The sequence below is a fragment of the Varanus komodoensis genome, unplaced genomic scaffold (assembly GCF_004798865.1).
Source record: "Varanus komodoensis strain SLA01 unplaced genomic scaffold, ASM479886v1 scaffold4, whole genome shotgun sequence".
NCBI classification, from domain to species: domain Eukaryota; kingdom Metazoa; phylum Chordata; class Lepidosauria; order Squamata; family Varanidae; genus Varanus; species Varanus komodoensis.
The window spans coordinates 43391748-43404030 of NW_025335941.1; the positions used below are offsets into that span (position 1 = coordinate 43391748).

Genomic DNA, 12283 nt, shown 5'->3' on the forward strand with positions numbered 1-12283 from the left:
CCCCCAATCCCGCAAGTCTATCCAGAAGGATACCATGGTCGATGGTATCGAAAGCCGCCGAGAGGTCCAGAAGAACCAACAGGGATGTACTCCCCCTGTCCTTCTCCCTGCACAGGTCATTGTACAGGGAGACCAAGGCAGATTCAGTACTGTACCCGGGTCTGAAGCCGGACTGAAAAGGATCCAGATAATCAGTTTCATCCAAGAGTGCTTGGAGTTGTCCCGCCACCACTCGCTCCAACACCTTGCCCAGAAACGGGATGTTGGCCACAGGTCTATAGTTAGTGGCCATCTCTGGATCCAGTGACGCTTTCTTCAGGACTGGTCATATTACCGCCTCCTTTAAAGGGGCAGGCACTCGACCCTCCCTCAGAGAAGCGTTAACCTCTTCCAAGATCCAGGTCCCAATCCCGTGCTTGGAGTTATTTATTAACCAAGACAGGCAAGGATCCAATAGGCAAGTGGTGGGACGTACTCGTCCAAGCACCTTGTCCACATCATCGGGCCACAATAATTGAAATTCCTCCAATAATTTTGGACCAGACGGTAGCATTGGTGACTCCTCAGAGACCTCCAATTCATTAGTGGAGTCCAGCTCGTGACGAATCTGAGCGATTTTCTCCCTGAAATGCCTGGCAAAGTCGTCACAGCTGGCCTTTGAGGGTGGCATCGGATCTTCCTTAGGACCCGGGCGAACCAGGCTTGCACCACTCGAAAAAGCTCCGCCGGACGGCATTGTGAGGAGGCAATGGAAGCGGAAAAAAATTTCTTTTTCGCCGCCTTCACCGCCACAGCATAGGCCCGATAGTGGGCTCTCAAGTGTGTTCGGTCAGATTCATCCCGTGATTTCCTCCACCTACGCTCTAGCTGTCTCCCAACTCGCTTCATCGCCCGCAATTCAGGTGTATACCAAGGGGAAGAGTGGACTCTGCCCGGTGGGAGAGGACGCTTGGGAGCGATCGTTTCCACAGCCCTGGTCATCTCCCTGTCCCACAGTTCGACCAGAGCCTTGACAGGAGCACCAGTCTTGTCAGCCGGAAACTCCCCCAGGGCCTTCAGGAATCCATCCGGATCCATCCGGCTCCAGGGGCGGGCCCATACAATCGGGTCTGCACTCTTATAGAGGGAGAGGCCGCTCTCGAGCACAAACCTCACCAGGAGGTGATCTGACCATGACAGGGGAGTCAAACATAAGTTCCTCACCCTCAGGTCATCCTCTTCCTGCCCCGTCGTGAATACCAGGTCCAGAGTGTGTCCACGTTCATGGGTCGGGCCGATGACGTGTTGAGACAGGCCCATGGCCGTCATAGAGGCCATGAAGTCCTGAGCCGCCCCGGTCAGTCCAGACTCAGCATGGAGATTGAAGTCCCCCAGGACCAACATCCTGGGGGTCCTCAACACCAGGTCCGGGACAGTCTCTGTCAGCTCAGATAGGGAGACTGCTGGGCAGAAAGGTGCACGGTACACCAATAGAATCCCCAGTCTGTCTCGTTCGCCCAACACCAAGTAGAGGCACTCCAGCCCTGGTCTCAAAGGGACCAGAAGACCCGTGAGAGAGATGGAGGCTCTGTAAACCAACTTGTGGATAGATCACCATGAGTAAAGCAGTCAGACTCCTGAACCACTATACTATGGGGTGTCCTGCAATGATCATGCTACAGAGCAAATGCATACCTAGAGTTGTAGTTCAAGATTTCTTGTTATTTACAAGTGCAAATAATAAATAGCCAAAGAAGTGAAGGAAAAAAGATAGTTGTGTGATAAAATATGCCACCCCTTTGGAAACATTAACATTACAGCTAGGTGACAATTTTCCTACTAGCTTGAGTGGAAAGAAAATCCCAGTTTCACATAAGAAATGACAACATGCAATGCCAGTGCACATTTTAATTGAGGTAGGAATGTAACCTAGTGTCAATTAATCTAGCAATTAATTACTATAGTGATGAAGACATCAAAAAGAGATACATAATTAGAAGAACATTAAACTCTTTATACCTTTCCTGCAGTGACACATTATGTACAGCAGGGTCCTGCTCCCAAAAGCTGCACATAGGGAGTAGTGGCACAAGGAAAGCTGTTTCCATTCCTGGGTGTACTTCATTAACTGTAAATGAAACTAATCTATTGAATTAGCCAAACGCTTCCAGGAAAAGTTAAATGTTTCTTGTATAAAATGTTTTCACTACATTTACCACAAATTAGAGTTTGTGCCACCAAACGTTCAGAGAGTGATGCATAAAACTGTGCTGTTTCACACCGGTTGGAGTAAACGAAGGATGTTTGTCATTAATAAAGCAGCATCTATCATCTGATTCAGGGAAGTTCTCCATTTGGTCCGGTAATTTGTCTTAATTTTGCAGAATATGTATTACGAGCCAAGAGGAGAAATGGACAATAGGCTTTCCATAAGTTGCATTTGGTGCAGCCCATGATGCTCTTTTGTGTAGACCATCAAAACAGCAATGTGTGCATCTGAAAACTCTTAGCGTAGTCTTAACAGTGTGTCCTTTCCTTCATGCAGTGTTTATTTTGCACTTGTGAATCCTTACTATTGTTTATAAATTTTTTAGATGACATTGTGATCTTCAAGTTTCCCTTCTGTTTTTTTAAGAGCACTTTCCCAGTTTATTTTAGGACTGGGAAAGTGGAGCATGAAAGTCAGAGAAAAGGAATTTTCCTGCTTGTGTAGAATTTCTCCACATAAGTCTGTTCATTGACCACTAATTTGCTGTATTTCCTTTCAGTTTTGTTGCAGAATTTCGCTTTCACTGTGAAATATGACATTTTCCCTGCCCTAAAAAATTTTGCTCAAAGTGCTCATCAGACACAGAAATGAAACTTAAAGAGTTCCAAAATCATCAGGAAAAAAACCTGTAAATTATCAGTAGGAAATGATAAGCACAGAATAAATGGCTTGTATACAAGGCCCAAAATGGTAACATTCTGGTATTAGCACCAGGACCAGTTAGAGCATCCTTTCTCAACTTTTTTATTTTAAAGTAACCGGACATAATAATTTTCATGTCTCAGGGATTCCCACTGGCTACATCAAGGGGTGGAAGAAGGTGGGTTGTGGGGAAAGGTGCTTGGCATGCCTGCTTACAGCACTCCTGAGTGCTGCAGCAAATTTTTAGGTGGCTACAGCTGACGGGTTGCTAGTTGTGCAACTGGGGCTCCATGTTTGCAGATTTCCTCTTGGTTCAGTTAACTTTGCAGGACCAATTTGAGCACAAAACGAAACCCACAGATGCTGGAGGGACGGATTCTGAATGGGTTTCCTAGATTCATAGAATAGTAGGATCAAACTGTTCTGACCTAGGGCCAAGAAGGCCATCAGGTCTGACCTCTTCCTGGTGCAGGACACCATGTTACACCACCCTACTCATATAACTGTCCAGTTTCTTCTTTAATGTCTCTAGTGTGGAAGTCCCAGTCCAACTCACTCCTTCATCTCAGTGGCCAATGCCCATCTGTAAATCACAGAGAGTATGGGCAATGAAAGTAGGAGGTGAAATAAGGGCTGTTGCCCAGTGTTTAATGCTGGGTACACAGAATCATCATCACACTGCTCCCCGCAAGCCTGATACACTTCCCACCCTGCTCATCCCTCTCTGGCCCCTTCCCATCTCCTAGACAATTGGAGCAAGCAGAAGGGCTCCTCAAGTAATAACTTGTGTGTGTGGTTCATTAAGAAGACATGTGTTGATGTGAAAATACAATGTTCTTTTTTTCCTCCAAGATCCCGCATGAGCTTTGATGGAACCCTAGGGTTCCAGGGAACCTCAGCCAAGAAAGGAAAGCAAGAAAAGAGCTTTTTGTACAGACTTGGGTTCCCAGTTCTATGATGAAAACAAAAGTAGATATAATAATTAACAGTGTTGTGTAGTAAAGCTCTGTGGAAGCCACTGTGATGTTTGTGTGTTCTCTGATGCCCTTGGAAGATCTAGATCAAATAAGAGAAACCAGCACTAAGGCTTTCACACACACTGGCATTGCTCCAGTTTCTGGGAAAATAATACAGGCATCGAAAGAGGCTGTAGGGTGATCACCTCCCATCTTGCCCAAGATCTTCCAATTTATTGGACCATTAGAAGAGCCACACATTCTGCAGAGGTTCCCTGACCTACAGATGACATCCAAATTCAAATAAATACATGAGCCATTTTAAAGAACACCAAAAATTAAAGCAGTGTGTCCATGTTACTCATGTGATTTCCTGAATAAAATAACTATATTCTTGGGGTCAGGTAAATAACAAAGAAACAAGTTATCTTGGGAACACAGGGCCAAACTAGGAAAGATGCAGCTGAAGGACTTAGCAATTGTGTGAATGAATTTTAAAAAGTGAGTAGAAGCCACAGGAGGCCTGGCTAAGACTGGGACCCTGGTGAAGATAAAGAAGCTGTTGTCTTTGCTCCCACCCCAGCCTGAGCTATGAGATGGGGATGTCAACTCCAATTCATGCCAATGGAAGTCTTTTTTCAACATAAATTAGCAGTTGTGGGGTGGAAAACTGATCAGATTAGAACTGCAGCAGGAGGAAAAGGTTCAAAATCCTTATACCCCCACCAAGGTCCCAATCCAGGCCAGACCCTTTCACACTTTTGCTTTTAAAAGCTGTTCAGAAGTTGCTAACTCTGTGAACTTCCCATTAAAAAAAAAAAAAAAATCAAAGATACCTATGCTAGTCCAAGACAGGAAGGAAAAATCTAAAACCTGCAGCTGGGCAATACCTATAACAGGACCAATCAGACTTCCACAAAATGTGCAAGTTTTCAAGTCATCCAGCACTCTTCAACAGGCTGGTTGGTGCTTCTTGCACAAATGCAAGTATTGCCCAGGAAAAGATTGAACCTGCTTCTCAGTTTCTTTATTATAAGTGGAGGGAGGGGATGGAGGACTGTAGACACAGGAGGACCAATAGGACGGGCTGACAACTCCTGCCATATGTGCTTTCAGAACTGGGCCCTGAGAGTCGGAGGAGGCGTCCCTTCCTCCGCTGCCCCCTCTGACTGACGGTCAGCATCTTGAGCGCTTGTGCCGCACCTCTGGCGGAACAGCGGAGGTCCTCCTGTGCGCCAGCCTTCCCCAAGCCTGGCGCCTCCAGAGGCTGGGTGGTGGGATGACGGGAGGTGCAGCCAGCCCATTCGAGGAGGGCAGGTGCCACTCACCTGGGAATCAGCTTCCCCGAAGGACAGGCACTTAATTCGGAGTGGACCTGCTTGTCTCGCAGGGCGCCTTGGCGGACGCTGCTCACCTGGCACGCGCTTGTCCGGGTGCGGGAGGGGCGTGCTGGAGGCAGCCCGCGAGTTAATTGCCTGGGTGGGGGCCGCCGGGCCGGCTCTGGCCACATGCGCTCGCTGCTGGAAGGGCTCCCGGCGGCGGAGGCGCGGCGACCCTCTCGGAGGCGGTTTCCGCGAGGCGCGCTCGCAGGAGGCGACCGGCGGGGGCGGAGAGAGGCGAAGGGCAGGTGGGGTGGGGGAAGCCGCCGCGGAGCCCGGCGCCTCGGCACAAGCGCCTGGCACTGCAGCGGGGCTCCAGCGCCCGGGCCGGCCGCGGTGGCGGGAGAGGGGCGCGCACCGGTGGCCGCGCGGGAGCGTCACCAGGGCTGCGGCTGGCGCGCCGGGCTGGCTCGCCTCCCCATGCTGCTGAGCGTCTCCCGGACGGGCTTGGGGCCGCGGCGGAGCCCGTGGGGCCAGCAGGCGCGACGGCATGTGAAGCGGGAGCCGCTAGGATGAGCGGCAAGCGCCGAGCGGCTGCCAAGCCCCAGCTCCGCCGGTCCTTCAGCGAGCAGCTCCGCGAATCGACCGCCAAAGCCTGGGACTTGCTCTGGAGAAACGTCCGCGAGAGGCGGCTAGCAGGTCAGGCGGGCAGTCCGTCGCCCGTGGGGCTGGGCAGGGGCGAGGGCAGGGGCGAGGGCAGGGGTGCAGCGGCCCGCCACCCCACCGCAGACGCCCCGAAGGAAAAGGGGCAGCGCGCCGCCAAGCCCCCAAGTCCGCCGGCGTGGCGCTCGCTCCCTCGTGGTGCCCTTTCAGCCTGCGCGGCTCAGCAATTGCGCTCGTTGTTCTCGGCGAGCGACTCCGAGTTTGCGCTCCCTCTCCGTACAGATGACACACCGCGATGCGTCTTCATTGCCTTTCCCGCCTCCGTGTTTCGAACGGAAAGCTTGTCCCGTTGGCTGCGTGCTGCCCCCATCTCCGCAGTAATATTTGGCGGCGAAAAGGACGGGAGGTAAAACAGGGAGCGCGCCGCACACGCAAATACTATTCCGAAGTGCAGGTCCCGCATCCCAAAAGATTCTGAATATTGTGCGTAAAGATAAGGCGGAAAAGAAACCGAGCAAAGAAAAGTCGTCTCCCCCCTCCACCCCGCCCTGTCATCCCCTGTGATCTTGCTTTGGTATCTTGGGCGAACTTGGGGTCGTGCCCGCGATCCTCGTGCGTGCGCTGGTGCCGTGGGAGCTCGCTCAGGATGCGACTGTGCTGCTGAGGCATTTCCTGGGGCTGGGCTGAAGTCGCTCATGTCGAGTCAGCAAAGTAGCTATTGATGAATATAATGTTTTTGGCATGTTGTGGGGAGAGCCATGGGATTTTCTGCTTCCTTCAACATCGTGGCTTGAGATTTGTCTCTGAGCATTCGGCTGTGAATTCAGATCTGTTGTTCATCGAAGCAACTTTGTAATGAGCCTCAGGGACTCTGGCCATCCTGGTGGCTGCAACTGAAGAGCCCGGAGCTGTGAATGGTAGAGCGGATTGGCTCCCTGCGCCAGAAGCTGTGCGCTAGAACAAGTCTGGGTGGCTGCCCAGAGGTGAACAGAGCATTGCTGTGACTCTGAATAAGGCAACTAGTTCAAGGTAACTTGTGTGCAGCTGTGGGTTGTACCTCCAGTATCCTTAGGGCCACAGACAGTGTGCCAGGACTTTTATGCATCACATAGTATGCAATGAAATAGTATGCACAGGCATCCCATGCAGTGAAATCTTCCAGCATGTTTATTCAAAAGCATGCTGCATGGAGGTTGCTTCCTAAGAATTGTGTTTAGGAACTACTGCCAAAGTACCTTAATATCAGCATGCATATTGAAGCTAATGGGCTTACTTCCCAGTAAGATGCTGGAATCTATGGCTTTATGCCATGTTATGTCACTTGCTTCATATTATAAAGCAGAATGTAGTGGTCTTTATTACGGCTCCGTGAAGGGTGTACACTGGGGGTCTCTATACTTCCATCCCCAGCTGCTCCTTGTCCCATAACCTATCTCTTCCACTTCTCTTCCAGTTAGAGAAGACACAGTGTAGCTTCACTCTTCAGTTCCATGACAATGAAAAGCTGCCATCTGCTTTGCCATGCACTCTGACCACATTGCATGGAACTTGCTCATTGTCCCAGTATTCATATTTTAAAGAACTGTATTGTTCACAAGCTATCTGTTCTTGATCCAGCAACACACTCTAACTCAACTTGTGTGCCTTTAGTATTGTATATGTTATAGTTATGGAAGCATGTTGACAAATGGTAGCTGTTGCACAATGTAGAATGTGTGTCCTTAGGAAGAAACTTTGCAGTTGTAGTAGCTAGGTACGAATTCCTGTAAGAGTTTTTCTGTCTGTGAAACACACAACTGCTGCCTTTTGATGTGCTTTTCTAAGTTATTTTTAGATTCACTAGTTCAGTTGGTATTCATTCATCCCTGGTGCAGCTTGCTGTTTCACCCTAGATTTTTAAATGTTGCAAGCATCTATCTTTACCATCTCCTCAATTATTGCTATCTATTTCATTTCATATCTGAAAACCAGCCAGTAGGAAAAGGTCCAAAAAGCGACTTGGGTCCTAAAGGAGCAAGGGATATCCCTGCAGTTGTAATGTTTGTACTCTAGCTAGTTATGGAGCATAAGTGAAGAGATGTTCTCAGCTCACTGTGTTCTTAACTGGCAAGTTTACACAGCACATTCTGCACTGAACTAAAAAGCAATGGAAATACATGGAGAATACAAACACCTTCAGTTCTCCACCATCACTGCTTTTCTTCAAGATTCCCTGCTTTGGGTTGCAGAACGCTAGTTCCATTATGTGACTGAGCATTTAGGAATGAGAAACCATAGCCATTCCAGAATATTGGGGCATGTACACCACCTTTCTAATCCCTTTCCAAAGAAAAAAAGAAAGTGGGAAAAAACAACCCAAAGACATTAAGCTTTTTTCTAGTTTGACTAATTACTCTACTAAAACCATGGCAGTTAACGTCTGTTCCCCTAATGACTATTAGATGGCTTGCCATGGATCTATGATTTCAGCTGCTTCTCCATACACATATTAGGGGGTATCGGCAGCAGCAGGAAGTGACTTCATCTGTCCTTTTCTTCCTACCCTTTATTGAATGGCTTCATTGGCCTTGTTGTTGTTGTTAGTCGCAAAGTCGTGTCCGACCCATCGCGACCCCATGGACAACATTCCTCCAGGCCTTCCTGTCCTCCACCACCCCCCGGAGTCCACTTAAGCTCACACCAACTGCTTCAGTGACTCCATCTAGCCACCTCATTCTCTGCCATCCCCTTCTTCTTTCGCCATCTATTGTTCCCAGCATCAGGCTCTTCTCCAGGGAGTCCTTCCTTCTCATTACATGGCCAAAATATTTGAGTTTCATCTTCAGTATCTGGCCTTCTAAAGAGCAGTCAGGGTTGATCTCCTCCAATGGACTCGCAGGAGTCTTCTCCAGCTCCATAATTCAAAGGCCTCAATCCTTTGGTGCTCAGCCTTCCTTATGGTCCAGCTTTCACAGCCATACATTGCATCTGGGAAAACCATAGCCTTGACTATACGCACTGTTGTTGGCAGGGTGATGTCTCTGCTTTTTAGCATGCTGTCTAGGTCTGCCATAGCTTTCCTCCCCAGGAGCGAGCGTCTTAGCTGCAGTCATTGGCCTATGGGACAAAATTAAGGAAATGCGTTATCTACTGCCACATGTACATATGGAATCAATGTGAAGCAAGGGTTTGTATTGTTGACCTCTTGAGCTTATAGTGCCTAAGCAGCATTGTAGACTCTGACTGGATAGGCTTTGAGACTGAGGAGGCATGAGGAGGGGGAAGGATGCACTCAGCCTTGAAGCAGCTGAATGGGCTCTTCCTGCCCATCCCCTTGACCTCATGGGTGGAATTCTCATAAGCTGCTTGGGTGATTTTGCCTGTGAGAGCAGTGGGAGGGGGGCATTGGCAGAGGAACTGACTGGTAGGAACTAGTCTCTTCTCTGTCCTCAGTGAAAAGGTAAGTAAGGAAAGCATTTATCAGTTTAGATGCGTGCATTTTTGCCATGAATGCTGCCTTCATGTGGACAGATGCCCTGCACACCAGCACTGGCACCATACAATCTGGTTGCTTCAGATGCCTGTGTGCACGCACACACACACACACACGTGCATGCCAGGGCAGGGAGGTACAGATTTGGTATGGGAGTGAATTTATTATTTATTGTACTGTAGTGCTCCTAGGTCATATGTTACCTGGGCAAATTCCTAATGGAGAGAAGAATAAAATGCAATATAACATAGAATAAGATACAGCACAGATACATAAAAATAGTCTAAAATCTAGCAACTACAGTTCAAAAATGTGTGCATGAAAATAAAGGACATCAGCTGGTGCTGAAAAGGGAAAATTGCAGGGACGAGGCAAGCTTCCCTGAGAAGTCATTCCATAAATGGAACACCACACCAAGAAGGCCCTTTCATTTGCAACCCCCACATAACTTGGTATAGGACAGTGATGGCAAACCTTTTAGAGACTTAGTGCCCAAACTGCAACCCAAAACCCACTTATTTATTGCAAAGTGCCAACACTGTAATAAAACCTGAATACTGAGGTTTTAGTTTAGAAAAAACAACTCATAAATAAGAAAACTCAAAGCTAAAATCTTGTGTTAATAAAAACGAATGTATTAAAACACACAGCCAGTCCAAGCAAATATATATATATCCTTGGGAACACACTGACCGGCCATGGAAAAGCTCAGACGAATTGCAACTAATGAGTCGTGGCTCGTGACATCATTGCCTGGTGCCACAACTCCTTTCTAAGCCTGCGCATGGCCCCTACGTATGCTGTTATTCGATGCTCGGCTGCTGGGGAGATGCTGGGGTGACTCGGCTTGCATGCCGACAGAGGGCTCTGCATGCCCGGTGCGGCACATGTGCCATAGGTTCACCACCACTGGTACAGGAAGCAAATGCCCCTGCCCGATTGTATATCTCCCTTCCCTGGCATACACATAGCTGTTCAGGTCCACATGAGAGAAGATGTTCCATTACATCTGTAACATGTACCCATTTGCCAGCCATCCTGCCACAGTGGTTTAAAAACAGTAGAGGCTTGAACTCTAGTTGTTGCTGCTGTTGTTTTAATATTATGTTAAAGGACCACTGTTTCCAATCTGCTCAAGTCCTTGATCTGTGGCTCTTTATGCTTTTCAAGGAATGGAGCAATGTGTGTGTGTGTGGAGAGAGAGAGTGTTCAAAGGTCTTGTACACACAGTACTTTCAAGCTTTGTTATCTAAAAAGATTAGATAAACCTCATTATCTAAAGTGATTCCCCCTCTTACACACACACACACACACACACACACACTCACACAATATCTCCTTGTGGTTATAACTGTCCTTGCCACACATTACATATTCATTGGTCTATTTAGTTGCAATGTTCAAGGTAGAGTTAATATCTGGTAGCTGCCACACTGTATATATAAAGTATAATTGAACTACCCTATGTGAACATACCCTTGGAGAACATCTTCCTTTATAACCCTTTTCATAAGCATCTTACTTCAAAAACAAATAGACATTTAATGGGGGGGTGGGGGGCAACAGTGATGTTTCTTCATTATATAGTTGTCACTCACTGCTTTACACCTGATTGGAGCGAATCTGAGTTCAAACAGAAGATCTACCTCTATCATGTGTAGTTTGAGCATCTAATCTAGAACTCCCAAGCAATTGGGAAGCTGAGAGTTGAAATCAAGCAGGATCCAGGAAATCCTTGAAAGAACAACAGAAAGTTGCTTTGCTTCTCCAAATGGTTCCTGCTTTTGACTATATGGATATAGTAGTTGACTGCAGTCTGAAAGGATGCCAAGGATGCTTATGGGGTTCACTGGTAAATGCAGAATATACATTGTAATCTTCCTTACAATATCTCTCTAGTTTTGCTTGTTATGGGGGAAGGGGCCCTGTATTTTCTATTCTATTCTATTCTATTTTTGGTGGCCTCTGGAACCCTATCAATGGTCTTACATCCACTCCCCCACACTAGTCTTAATAAAAAAATATGTTGTAAATATGTTGTTGTGTTATGGGACACTATCAGTCGCTCATCCTCCATAAGAAAAAGGTACATTAGAATAACAGCTGGTAAACATTAATAAACTTTGATCTTTTATTTCTTCTTTTCCTACACCACCACCAGGATCCTGGAGCAGCAGTTAGACTAGCAAATCTTTACTGCAAACTTGTGTTTGGCAGCACATCTCTTTACACGTATACTCATGGAATGACTTAAAGTACTTGTGTGTAGTTCTGCTTTTGTCACAGCCTTGTTTTGGAGCGCTCCTGCTGCTCATAAGTGCTTGGCAACCACACATTTATGTTTTGGCATCTGCTTTGAAAAAAAATGTACTGCAGCTGTAGGATGGAAATATCAGCAGTGAAGAGATTTATAATATTCTCAGTTACATTGTCACTTAGGAAGATGACAAAACTGACACCAACATCAGCTTGGCAGGATAAACTAATAGTGTAGTATAATTCTACATTAATATGACTCTATGAATTTAACATTTTCCATGCATTATCCTGGCATTAAGGCAGGCCTGCCATTTTCCAGGTTTGAAGGGGATGGAAAGGGTGGAGGCCAGTAAAGATGGTCTGACATGACATTTTAATCTTGAACTTGACAGTCAGTTCTCTTAACTAGCAGCTCTTTATCTTGTATCGATTTCAAAATGCTCCGGCTAACTAGCTGGCCTACGGTTATGTTAGAATTAGCTCACTTCTGTCAAAAGGTTGTATTTCCAGGTTTTAAAGTTTGAAGTGGCCCTCATAGCCATACCCCCAAGGAACATCCAAACATTCGGACAGTTGTGTTGGTCCATACCGAGCAACCAGTTCTAGCATTTTTCATCTGCATCAGGAGCAGGCACTCTGTAAGCTCTGAAGTTGCAATTGCCCATTTAAGTTCAAGCCACCCCCAAATTCTTTACATCGCTAAAGGAAACAGTATATTGTTGCT

General features: G+C 47.2%; 1 protein-coding gene across 1 annotated transcript in view; it reads left to right on the forward strand.

Annotated features, from left to right (window-relative positions):
• The first annotated feature begins 5724 nt into the window (after positions 1-5724).
• The window catches only part of STARD13 (StAR related lipid transfer domain containing 13), a 158098-nt gene continuing 151539 nt past the window's right edge, over positions 5725-12283 (forward strand). The window contains exon 1 of the mRNA XM_044441635.1: positions 5725-5864. Within this exon, the coding sequence (XP_044297570.1) occupies positions 5738-5864 (127 nt within the window). The 5' untranslated portion in view covers positions 5725-5737. The remainder of the gene's footprint in view (positions 5865-12283) is intronic.